The following is a 12,840-nucleotide window of genomic DNA, read 5'->3' as shown; positions in this document are numbered from 1 at the left end:
GCTCCACTTTTTGTAGTGAAAGTAGCCAATCCTCAAATCTTGGTGAGTACTCTTTCCGTGTAATCCCGACCAATAAGATCTAGAATTGCAATGTAAAGTTATGATTTTTCTTCATTGTTCTTAATTTGGGGAGGTAGAGGAGAGTCACAGATTTCTTTTGAAAATCTTATGAGAAGCTAAGCTATTCGCGTTTCAGGAATCTGGAGACCTTTGGAAAATGCTGACTTGGTGAATTCAACCAGCTAATGCTGGTCTCTAAGTAGGCTTCTTTCCCCACCTTGAGCTTGCTTCATTCATTATGAGGCCAGCTCTAGAGACTCCAGAATAATTTTAAGTCACTTTTATGAGGGACTTTCATCTATATAAACCAGAACTACCCCTCTATTCTTTTTTGGAAGGGTCTGGATTTCAACGACATTCATGAGGTTCCACTCAATCACAGCCTCCCTCTGGCAATTCTCTTTGTTCCTCTCTCAAAATACTGTCAGATTTGTGAAACAAAACTATGCTTTTGTGAAGCTGGGCTGCCTATTTTTATCCACCCCCCTATTACCCCATCTTCTGAAATGTGTTGTTTCTTCTCTGATTAGTGTTCCAGTCATGCAGGAGAGACCTAAGGCTCATGGATAAAGACCAATCAAGGCTTTGAAAAAAACCCTCCACTCCTCCAACAATGGACATGGTTATACTTTACAAGGAACATGAGCAGAATAAAATTTGTTTACGGAATTAGTTATGTGACAGCCATATGCTCAAACTAAGAAATGATACAAATTAATCCTTGGGTAAGCGAAGATCAACCACCATCTACAATATCCTTCCCCCCCACCCCCCACCTTCTTAATTAAACACTGGAGGTGGTTAGCTTAATTAGGGAGAAAGACATCCAAGGAGTGCCACAGCCTATGGGGTATAGTTTCTATAAGGTACAAACACAGAGCCAGGAGGTCAATGGGACTAGAATTCAGCCCTAAACTGAGAGCACCTGCTGAATCTGCCCAGAGGGATGTCTTTCTAATTCTCACAAGGCATCAGAGCTTTCCAGTTGGCCCAGAAGACATCTCCCACTCTCTATGTTAATCTGTTTGGACCGAAGTAATTAAACTGTCCTTACAGTCTAATCTGATTTAAAGCCATTCTTAAACTTTAGCCAGCATCAGAATCGTCTGCAGGGCTTGTTAAAACACAGATTGTTGGGCTAGACCCCCCAGAGTATCTGATTTTGTAGGTTTGGAGTGGAGCCTGAGAATTTGAATTTCTAACAAGTCCCCAAGGTGGGAGCTGATGTTGCTGGCCGGGGACCTCACTTTGCACAAGCGCTGTAAACTATAGGCAAAGGTTTTTGTCGTTTTTTTTTTTTTAAACTTTGGACCTTTTCTGTGTTTTCTAATGAGAGCCTCACTGAGCCCATAGAGACTAAAGAAAAATAAGCAACTTCAGGTAGCCAAAATTGAAGGCGGACAGTGACAAACCTTTTCCCCCTGCAAGGCCCACAGTCCCAAGCATTACCTTGAGCAAGGGGCTCAGAAGGCAGTCTGTGGGCAGGGCTATTTCCATTCATTTGATTGACTGAGTGTCTGCCTCTGTGTAAGGAAGGAGCCACTGTTTTCCTGGCAAGCAGCTCAGTTAGGGACAAGGATGCCAGTAATTTACATGAAATTGATGGCATGGTTCTTAGACACCCCTCCCCCTTGGCCCCCCTTACTCTGTGAAAAGGCTGCTTATTTTGGTGGGAGCTAAGATTGTGTACTCAGGGGGTGGAGACCTTCTCTGGGGAGTACTTGGCTCCCCCATGATCTATATCCAGTAAACCACACAGTTTTTTTGCACTCACATACAGAAAGGCTTTTTGTCAATAGACTCCTTGAGTTAATGTGTCTACCTAACTCATCCTGAGTAAATAGGTAGGTGTTCTCCTCTGAGAGCTCTCCAGGACTGGAGGCCTCTATTTTCCTCTGATGCATTCATTAGTCTCGCTTTGGGCCTCTCTCATGGTCTGACGAATTTTTTTTTGGACTAAAAGTCTCTAAGGTTTCATGCCCTGGCATGAAAGAAAAGAGTCGGCCTCCATTTTTTGTACCCCAGCCATTCACTTATTAGATGCCCACCCACATCTTTTTTTCCCCTATATCCTGCCTATGCTATGCTCAAACCTTTTCTGATCAACAGTCTTCAGGTATTTGGTCCTCTTAATCAGGAACCCAGCTACTGTTTCTGATGCTGCCTTTTCTGGCAAGTCCTCTCTGGCATTAGAGAGAAATCTATCAAAGTGGCCTGTCTCTTGGTCTTCAAAGTGGTAGATTGTTGGCCCTTTAGGTCCCCCATTTATTTGCCAATTATTCTTTGAATATCCTTTTGATATTCCCTTAGTGTTGGTGGCAAGGACACCGTGAGCTTTGAGGAGCTCAAGTTGGGAGAGACCAGTTCTTAAGGCTTTTTTGCATCTTTGCTCCCTCTCTAAGAATCTGAGGAAAGATCCCCTGGAAAACAAACAAACAAACAAACAGAGAAAAATTTGTTTCATAATCAGGGGAAGTCATCACAGCAGTCTCTCCCTCTACCAGCCTCAGAAAGCCAATCAGAAATAGGTCTTGGTGAGATGTCATGAAAATGTGGCAAGCTAGTGTACCTGCTGCATGTGAACAGAATCCCGGGAGTGTGTGGTAAGAAAGAGCAAATGACAATCTTTCAAAAGAAAGCTCTTCCAGAGGTCTGCCTTCAGACAAACCCAGGAGGATGCACTTGCTCTTCAGAAGACACAGATGAAAATTAAATTTTAATTTAATTTTGGGAAAAATTAAAAACAAAAAAACCCAAACTTCCAGAACCATGTCTTTTACATGTGGCTCAGAAATAGCTAACAGCATCGTTGTGTTTACCCATTCAGTCCAATGTAGCTTTTCACTTTAAATTTGATAACCTTCAGCTAAGAAGAGGGAGGGATTCGTGGAACAATGACAGAAAAGCACCAAAATGTAATCTAGGTTACTCTCAGAACAAATTCAATGTGACTTAGGAAGAGGCCAAGGAGGAGGGCATTTTATTAGACAATCAGATCTAACCCAAGTCACCAACTGGGTGTGTTCGTTTCTATTTATAGTCAAGGACACTAGCCTCTGATGACTGATTCTGGGCATAAGGAAGATTCATGTGGACCAAATGACAGTGCTGAGGATCTGGAAAGGGTGGTCCATCCATCATGGGATGAAGCAAACCTGGTTTTCATTTATTGGACACGTGCAGAATTTGTTTAGCTCTTCCCAAATCATGAAAAAAGGAAAAGAGAGAAAGAGAAAGAGAAAGAGAGAGAAAGAAAGAAAGAAGAAAGAAAGAAAGAAAGAAAGAAAGAAAAGAAAGAAAGAAAAGGAAAGAAAAGAAAAGAAAAGAAAAGAAAAGAAAAGAAAAGAAAAGAAAAGAAAAGAAAAAAAAGTCACAGTAGTCTCAGGATGAAGGGGTACCGGTGTCTCTGCCTTTGAATTCTTGCAGAATCCTTATGTTTTTTGGTGAGGGAGTGTTTCAAGTGTTCTTTGAATCAAAGGACTGCTTTTACTTGATATGATGCTTCAGATAGTTTTGATCTTGAATCAAAGTTTGGGATAAATTAGGATGGGTTTCAAACCCCTCCAACAGAGAATCATGGAGCTCTGTGTTATCAGTATGCCAGCATCAAACATACTGAGGTCCTATTTATTATGACTAATAAATAAGAAGTACAGTTGACCTTTGAACAATAAGAGCATTAGGGGCGCTAACTTATACCCTCTCCCCCACCAAATTGAAAATCCACATATAGCTTTTGACTTCCCCAAAACTTAATAGCCTACTGTTGACCAGAAGCCTTTACTGATAACATAAGCAGTGGATTAACATCTATTTTGTGTTATATGTAATCAAGTCTATATTCTTACAATAAAGTGAGCTAGAGAAAAGAAAATTTTATTAAGAAAATCATAAGGAAGAGAAAACACATTTATAGTACTGTACTTACTGAAAAAAATCTGCATATTAGTGGATTCACACAGTTTAAACTCGTGTTGTTCAAGGGTCAGCTGTATCATGGTTATTTCAGACCAAGCTTCTATCATTACATTCTTCCTCATTATGTTCCATAGACTGTGCTATTTCCACTTTAGGGGGCAATAGTCCTGCCTTTGTTGTTGTCTTTCTAGGTAGCATCTGAAGCCAGATGGACTGACGCCCAAATCAACATGTTATGAAGTTGTTCTGTAAGTTATTTTGGGGAGGGTGACTTACCATACCACTCATCAACCCATGCAAAAGCCTGTCTATGTCCAATCAGCAGAATATCTCGGACCACCTAAAAAAGCAGAAGAACCATGTTTGATTAAAACTACCTGGAAAATAGATTGTTCCCAATTCTAGGAATCCTGGCAATTACAAATTCCTCAATCCCTCTGTCCATGTAATGGCAAGTACAGTCTCACATACACAGATGATGGGCTCGCTCACCCTCGGCCCTTTCATGGTGTCCTAGACTTGCTGAAATTAATCTCTTCATCTTAATTGAAAGTTGGACTGGGAGTGTACACACATGAAGGGCAACTGCTTGGCAGTCTCACAGCAATGACTGGAATGAATCTCTGGGCTAATCATCTTGAGATTTTTCTCTTCACTTATCTTTATCTAAATCAGGTTCAACTTTTCACTTGTGGGAAGGTGTGTCTCACTGGTGCTAGGAAGTCATGGATGTTGGAAATTAGAAACGCTTTTCTGGGTAGCAAGTGACTTCTGTTCTTCTCTGATGAAGTATGGCACATATTGGTCAAATTATTATTATTATCTTTTGGTAATTGAAGGTATGGGATATAAGATAAGTAAATATCTTTTTGGGTGTGACTTCCATGTAGTAGAAAGGGGAAAAAAGCAGTTTGGTCAACTGGTATTGTATTTTATTTTTTATGAATGAGTTAACTTTTCCTTTGAGAAAGAACAAGAGAGTATGCGCAGGGGGAGAGGCAGTTGGAGAGGGAGAGGCAGATGGAGAGGGAGAGGCAGACTCCGAGCTGAGAGGGAGCCCTATGTAGGGTTTGCTCACAGGACCCTGGGAGCATGACCTGAATTGAAGGCAGATGCTAACTGACTGAGCCACCCAGGGGCCTCGAGTCAACTATTATTGACAAAGATGAAATAAAGAGATCTCAATTAGAATAGAACATAATGGTAATGATAAGCCTGAAGAGACAAAGGAATAAAATTGTTTCTTATGGTGACACATAATGGCCCTAGAAGACTAAGAAAGATAACTATATAGTTTGTGTGCATGTGCGTGTGTGTTTTATGGTATTCTTCGTGTCCTCTATAAATATGTGGTTCTATGTTTCTTAGATACTCACGCACTCCCTTCAACATTCCTTTCTTCCTGCCAAACAAATCCGGCTATTGTCAAAAACCTCTCATGAAAGGTTCAGGCACGTTTCAATAAATGAAAGATTTTAATCTGGTGCATTTGCAGAAACAAGGGAAGCATTTATAATGATGTGTTTATTTCTCCATGCCTCTGGATATCTAGTGAAGCTTTTATGATTTGGAAGGAGGAAATATGTCATGAAAATAAGAAACAACATGAAACCATAACCACTTGAGTGCTGACTGTGTCAAATTCATGGAAATGAAAAGAACAGCATTGGGGCATCAGTAAAATATACCCTATTACATTAAGCACAACACAGCTGTCTGCTGGAAACAAGAATTCAATAATGTGCTAATGGCTCGCTTTCGAACATTTTCCCCCCATAACTGTGAATAGATTCTTAAAAAACAAAGGTGTTTAGAGAAAGGCACTGGTACTTTAAAACCATGCAAATACTCGCCTCATATACTCATTAGCGACTCATGTGCCAGAGCAGGTGTGTTTTTGGGGTGTTGATAACACTTCCTTATATTTGGAAACGGGCAATAGGAATGCCTTTTACTAGAGCACAATTCCTACAGGTATTTTAAAGAAACAGAATCTCAAAACTAGCCAAAGTCAACTGCGAGAAAAGAAACACAGTGAGCCCCATGGCAGTGTAAATAGGCTTCGTGAAAGGAGGATATGCCAAATGAACTATGTGGTGACTTGATAAGAGATCATTTGGGGTTAAAAAATAAGGGGCAGGGGTGAGGTGGCTGGGTGGCTCAGTCAGTTAAATGCCTGACTCTTAATTTTGGCTCTGGTAGTGATCTTAGGGTTGTGGAATCAAGCCCGGAGTTGGGCTTCAAGCTCAGTGTGGAGTTTGCTTAAGACTCTCCCTCTTCCTCTGTCCCCCGCCACCCTCCTTTGCTCTCTCTCTCACATCCTCTCTAAAATAAATAAATAAAATATTAAATAAGGGGGGTAGATGCTACAGGAAGTCAAGGAAGATACAGTCTAAGACAGAGCTGAAGATGGAAGATATTTACTCTGGAAGTGTGTTCCTGCTTAATAAATTGGGACACAACAGGGGTTAAGGTGGTCCCTCAAAACTTGACTTCTCTGTGTCTCACTCAGCTTCCACTTCTGGTTGAGTAGAATGGGCTCTGGAGTGCAGCAGCAGATTGATACACTTCTCTGTTTAAGAAAACATCAAAGCTCTCAAATCTGTTCTAGGGTTTGCGATTATCACGAGCCCAAGTTCATTCTATTCCTTGGACCTCAAAATTTATACATTTTGTTGACAACTGGCCTCCAATCTCAGTAGACAAATCCATCTAAGTAACACAAAGCTCAGTGCATTACTGTTAAATTCCAGTGCCCCTGGAAGAATTTCAGAAAGCTATTTTTTATCAGTTTTTAAGTGGAAAAATAAACAGATATCCAGCCTATCTGGAATGTAGAGACAACTTGGGTAGTATTTATTTTTATGAAAATAGGAGGCGTTACAAAGGGTAACGTTTGACATTGCATTTTCCATTTGTTTCCATGAGGATGAGTCATGCTAGAAGCCCCTAACAAACTTAAATCATCACTAAGTCTTGTTCCTGCTATAAAATGAACATGCTTAGTTAAAGTGGGTATACAATTGAAATCTGTGTTTAGAGGTTGTTAATAATTCTTTAGTAACAGAATTATTAAATGACCAGAAATACTGAGGTGCACCATCTAAAGGACCATTGGGATTTGTTGTTTTGTCTCTTGGGGCATTTTCTTTCTATCTTAGGTGTATTTGTAGGATCTTGTTTTGTTTTGTTTTTGACAGAGAGAGAGAGAGAGAGAGAGAGAGGGAGCAATATCAGTGGGGAGGTAGGGGCAGAGAAAGAGAGAGAATGAGAACCTTAAGCAGACTTCATGCTCAGCACGGAGCCTGATGTGGGGCTGGATCTCACGACCCTGAGATCATCCACCAAATCAGGAGTCAAATGCTTAACTGACTGAGCCACATAGGCGCCTATATCCTATATTTGTAGGATCTTTTGAGTGAGAATTATCTTGGGGGGCCACACACACATATAAGCCCTTGATGCCTCTGCCTGAAACCCAAGTACTGAGTACAAAGTACAAGTACTTCTGTCTGTAGCTAGGTTAGCCTGATGCCAAAGGGAGAAGTACTTAGTATTGAAAACCTAACTTCCTGAATATACGCATCCAATAGATGTGGAAGTCACAGAATGAGAAATGAAGTGAAAAAAAAAAAAAAAAAAAAGAAATGAAGTGTAAAGCATCAAATTAAACTTGTATATAAAATGTATTTTCATAAAAACAGCATTTTCTAGATACAGTTATGTCATGTTGGCTCAGTGCTGGGCATGTGTTGTGCGTCATGCATTCCAGCTTCCAGTAAAGATAGTCACTCTATCCGCAGTCCAGGAACTGCCATTTATTCACTTACCTTGTGTACAAATTGTTCCACTCTGGTCTGAAGCCCCCAGACCTCGAACTTGACAGTCACCAGCTTATAGGAACACATGATGGGTTGATGACTATCTCTCCAGCCTTCCCTTAATTGTCCCCTTCCTGTCTTCTCTGACTTGAAGTGCTTAGGATCCTGAAAAAAATAAAAAGAAATAGTAACTTAAAAGTTCATTGGGCGGCCCCAGTGGCTCAGTGGTTTAGCGCCACCTTCAGCCTGGGGTGTGATCCTGGAGATCCGGGATCGAGTCCCACCATTGGGCTCCCTGCATGGAGCCTGCTTCTCCCTCTGTCTGTGTCTCTGCCTCTCTGTGTGTGTGTCTCTCATGAAAAAATAAAATCTTAAAAAAAAAAAAAAGTTTAACCATCATTTATAGGAAATGTCTAGAATAGGCAAATCCATCAAGACAGCAAGATTAGTGGTTGCCAGGGGTTGGAGTGACTACTAATGGATAAAAGAGTTCCTGTTGGGGTGATGAAAATATTCTGGAATTAGTGATGGGAGTTGCATAACTTTTGTGAATATACTAAGAACCCCTGAATCGTACACTTAATGAAAAGGGTTAAATTATATACATCTCAGTCAGAAAGGAACTTGCAACATAAACGCTAAAACGATAGTTCACCTTCTAGGCAAGCGTCAGTTCTTCCTGAAGTTCCTTTTCTCTAGCCAACCTCTCCACTATGCCTGACTTTTCTCTTCTTTTTTTTTTTAAGACTTCTTAAGACTTTAAGACTCAAGCATCTCTTCCTACTCCCAACACTGTCCTGTGTAGTTCAGAAGATGCTGAATAAATGTTTTTGAATGAATGCCTGAACTCTACTTGGACCCATCTCGTTCTCTCTCTCTCTCTCTCACACACACACACACACACACACACACACACACACACACACGGCTGGGGGTCGGAATTTAGCTACATTTGGGTAAATCCTTAAGTGAAAGACAGACTAAAAAATGCTATGTGCATCATTACAACTGTTGGCAAGGATGTGAAAAAATTAGAACCCTCACATGTTGCTGATGGAAATGTAAGATAGTGTGGCCACTTTGAAAAACAATTGGGTAGTCCCTCCAAAGGTTAAACACAGAGTGACCATCTGGCCCAGCAATTCCACTCCAAGATATCTACCCAAGAGAATTGAAACCTGTCTGTGGAAACTTACACGTAAATGTTCAAATTCATAATAGTAAAAAAATAGAAACAACCCGAACGTCCATCAGCTGATGAACGGATACACAAAATGTGGTCCATCCACACAATAGAAGATTATCCAGCCATTACAAGGAATGAAGTATTGATCCATGCTCTAGCACAGATGAACTTCAAAAACGCTATACTGAATGAAAGAAGCCAGTCACCAAAGGCCACATTCTATAATTCCATTTATATGAAATACCCATAGTAGACAAATCTATGAAGAAAAAAGCAGAGTAGTGGCCAAAGGCTGCAGAATGGGGTGATAAGGGGAATGACTGCTATGGAAACAGTTTCTTTTGTGGGTGATGAAAATGCTCTAAAATTAGATTTAAGGTGATGGCTTACAACTATGTAAGGAAGCTAAAAACCATTTAACAGTACACCTTAAGTGGGTGAAGTTTGGGTTATGTAAATTATATACAATAAAGCTATGAAAAATATACAAATCCAATATAAAAACACACTGTGCGATACCTTGGTAGGATTTTTCAGGGTGTGTACTAGCTCTGAGCTTGCCCATACTCCTGCATAAAGTAATATTATAATAGTCATTATCCTCAGCACACGTTTACTGAATGCACAATGTGAGCACAGTAGAGAACCAGGTATTACATTATGCTCTCCCTTGACCTGGTTTCTTCGCCCTGAGGGGTGTAGGAGGGCAGCAGCTGTGTGTGTGTGGCCTGGAAGGTGTGGTCTGTGTGTAGTCACAGAGCACTTCCCCCCACTGGGAATGGACTCAGCTCGACTTGGGATGATTTCCGTTCCCTGACCTTCTCCCAGGGTCCCTCATTTGCATTGGTTGCACTAGAAGACACTGGACCTGGGGGTAGAAGGGACTGGAATGGGACAAATATATAATTAACAGAATATGAAACTGACAGAAGAGATTCTGACAGAGAAGAAGGAAAAGGGCACGCATCAAAAGAATCCCATGGGAGTAAGTGCTCTGTGAGAGCGGGAGGGGCTGGCAATTTGAGTATGGGTAGCCTTTTCGAATTTTGGTACCAATGTTGTCATGCTGTATTTTTAGCACCTGCACCAACCCAGAAACTGCCACTGAAATTATATGCACAGGCCTGGAAAGATGATGTTAATTTAATAACATGATACATGAAAAAGTCACAAGCACAGGGTCTGGCTCATAGCAAGTGCTCAATTGATGTTAGCTATTACTGTACTTCCTAAGGCAGTCACAGAAGCATCTGAGTAACATGTGCAATCTTGCAGCCGAGGGCAGAGACACTAATGCCTTTCCAAAGCACCCTGGAGTTGCTGGTGAAAGATTTGATGGTTTAAGGCCATGGGACTAATTCCTGCCTACCCCATATTCCTATACCCTATAATGCCATTAAGAATAAAAAGAGAAAAAAAAAAAAAGAATAAAAAGAGAAGACCAAGAAATCAAGAGGTATCACCAGGGAGATGACGGTAGAAAATCTCCAAAGACAGCCTCCATCAGTTCCTTCCATTTCCGTGCCAGTACGCTGTTCCTCTCACCAAGAGATGGAGGCTGTCTCCCCTCACTTAAACAGAGCATGACCTAGGACTTGCTTTGACCAATTGCAAATGGCAGAAAAGACACTGTGTCAGTTCAGGTCTCCAAGGGAAGCTAGAAACTAGAAGTGGGATACAATGTAAAAAGCCTGGTCTGATTGCTCTGAGACTACCATGTTGGGAGGAAGCGCAAGCTAACCTTGGGGAGAGGTGCTTGCCCATTTCCAGCTGAGAAGGCAGGCATGTGACTGAACAGGTCAAATCTGATATTTCAGCCCAAACATACACTATGAGGAACAGAAGATCTGCCCAGCTAAGCCTAGTCAAAATCGCAGAATTGTGATAAGTAATGCACTGTTTTTGTTTTAAGCTAAATTCTGGAGTGGATGGTTGGTTAGCAAGAGATAACAAAATAGATGTGTCACGTGGATTACAAAACAGGTGCAATAACTGGGTTCACCATCGATGAAAAGGATGAATGCTGCTTTGTTCTTTTGCAGAACACATCAAAAGTTCATACAATAAACCACAAAGAAGGAAAGAAAGGAAAGCCACAAAGAAGGAAATTTACAGCTGCCAAGTAATTCACGGGAGTTAAAATATAGGGGCTGGAGTGAAACAGGGAGGGCTGGTTTCTTTCCTGATCCCCCTACTGACTTTCCAACAAAAGGTAAATGAGCAGTACAATCGTCAGCACATGGACAGTAACTATCTTGAGGCTCAAGAGACATGGCCTCCATGCTTTGGCTGACCAGAATATGTATAGGCAAACCCTTGAGAACCTGAGAGGAGGTGGTCTTGAGTGAGCAAGGAGTTAAACAAAGGACATTCCAGAACCAGCAGGCAGAGGAAAGCAGGAGGGCAAAACCCCCAGTAACCCAAATGTGTAAGAGATAAAGGAGGCAGTAAACAGAGCAAGGGGCCAGGCACAGGATGTGGGGAAAGGAAGGAAAAGCCATGGCTGTGGCCTGAGCTGCCTTCATGCCTCTCGGGCCCTGTGCAAGGGGTGTGAGAGAGGCCACAGGGCCATCTGGCCGCACCCCATCCTGATTCACAGACTAGCCACAGCTTGTTTCTTGGACTGACCACTACTGAGTTTGAAATGGTACCGATTCCAGAATATTCGTATACATTCCAGGTTCAAGCTTCCCAAGAAATAAGACAAGACTCTGCAATATTAAACATGGAACACTGGTGGGTCCCATTTCCAAAACAGTTAAGAATGACGGGGCCTCACAGCAAACATCAGCTTTGAGTAAGACCATAAAGGTAACGTCTGCACGGCAAACTATGTAGAGGCTAAAATCTATGTGTGGTTCCTGATCACACTGCAGAAGCACCAGGTAACAGGGAGGGGACTAGAATCCCAGGCTCCCCTAATTCTAGGCCAATATTCTTTCTACTGTATTTACTTTTATTTTTTATTTTTTAAAGATTTTATTTATTTATTCATGAGAGACACACACAGAGAGAAGCAGAGACAGAGGCAGAGGGAGAAGCAGGCTCCATGCAGGGAGCCCAACGCAGGACTCGATCCCAGGTCTCCAGGATCACACCCTGGGCCTCAGCGCTAAACTGCTGAGCCACCTGGGCTGCCCCTCTACTGTATTTACTTTTAATATTAAACAGCAAAGGGTGTTTTTGTTATACTCAGATGCCAAAGAAGCAATTAACAATTGGGCTTTTTATGGCAACAGTGGGTTGATTTTCTGCAAGTCTGGTGTCCTATCTACAGCTGCTGATTTCATCTAGTAAATCTTATACATAGCCTATAATTAGGGATACACTTTCAAAGAGAGGGAGTGAGGTAAGGGAGAGGATTTACCAGAGGACTCCTTTAATCAAAAGTCAAGACCACAGATGAACATCCAGCTGAATGCCTTTATGAGAAGATGAAAAAAAAAAATCAAGCCAATGGTTCTTATCTGAAATATACTGGTCACTACAAACCTTTCTCCCTGGTCATATTCGACCCCCCCCCCCCCCCATATCCAGTATCCATTCCACTTGAAATCATTTTCTTCAACACTCATTTTTCTCACTTGAGTTTGTGAACATAAATATCTAAATTGCCCCGTTCACACATCAGTAGACCTTTTATCTGATCTTTTAAATTTTTAAAATTTCTGGTTTGTGTTTCTACAGCTTCTGTACTATTTTGGTCCTGAGTCAAACTTTGTAATACGATTTACTTCATTCTTTATAAAAGACTTGGATTGTTTTTAGGTTTTAAACTTTCATTTCTCTATTTTCAAATGAAGTTTGTAAACCTCCATCCACCTTCATCTCCAATATTGTGAATTCCACACTTGC

General features: G+C 41.3%; 1 protein-coding gene across 1 annotated transcript in view; it reads right to left on the bottom strand.

Moving 5' to 3' along the window:
* Window positions 1-12,840, bottom strand: part of PITPNC1 (phosphatidylinositol transfer protein cytoplasmic 1) — a 133,373-nt gene that overhangs the window by 10,201 nt on the left and 110,332 nt on the right. The window contains exons 7-8 of the mRNA XM_035720651.2: window positions 7,809-7,964; window positions 4,255-4,318 (exon numbers count right to left, since the gene is read on the bottom strand). Of these exons, the coding sequence (XP_035576544.2) occupies window positions 4,255-4,318; window positions 7,809-7,964 (220 nt within the window). The remainder of the gene's footprint in view (window positions 1-4,254; window positions 4,319-7,808; window positions 7,965-12,840) is intronic.

This window comes from Canis lupus, chromosome 9 (genome assembly GCF_003254725.2).
Source record: "Canis lupus dingo isolate Sandy chromosome 9, ASM325472v2, whole genome shotgun sequence".
In the NCBI taxonomy this organism is placed as follows: domain Eukaryota; kingdom Metazoa; phylum Chordata; class Mammalia; order Carnivora; family Canidae; genus Canis; species Canis lupus.
The sequence above is the reverse complement of the archived record's forward strand: the minus strand, read 5'-3'. Positions and strand labels throughout refer to the sequence as shown.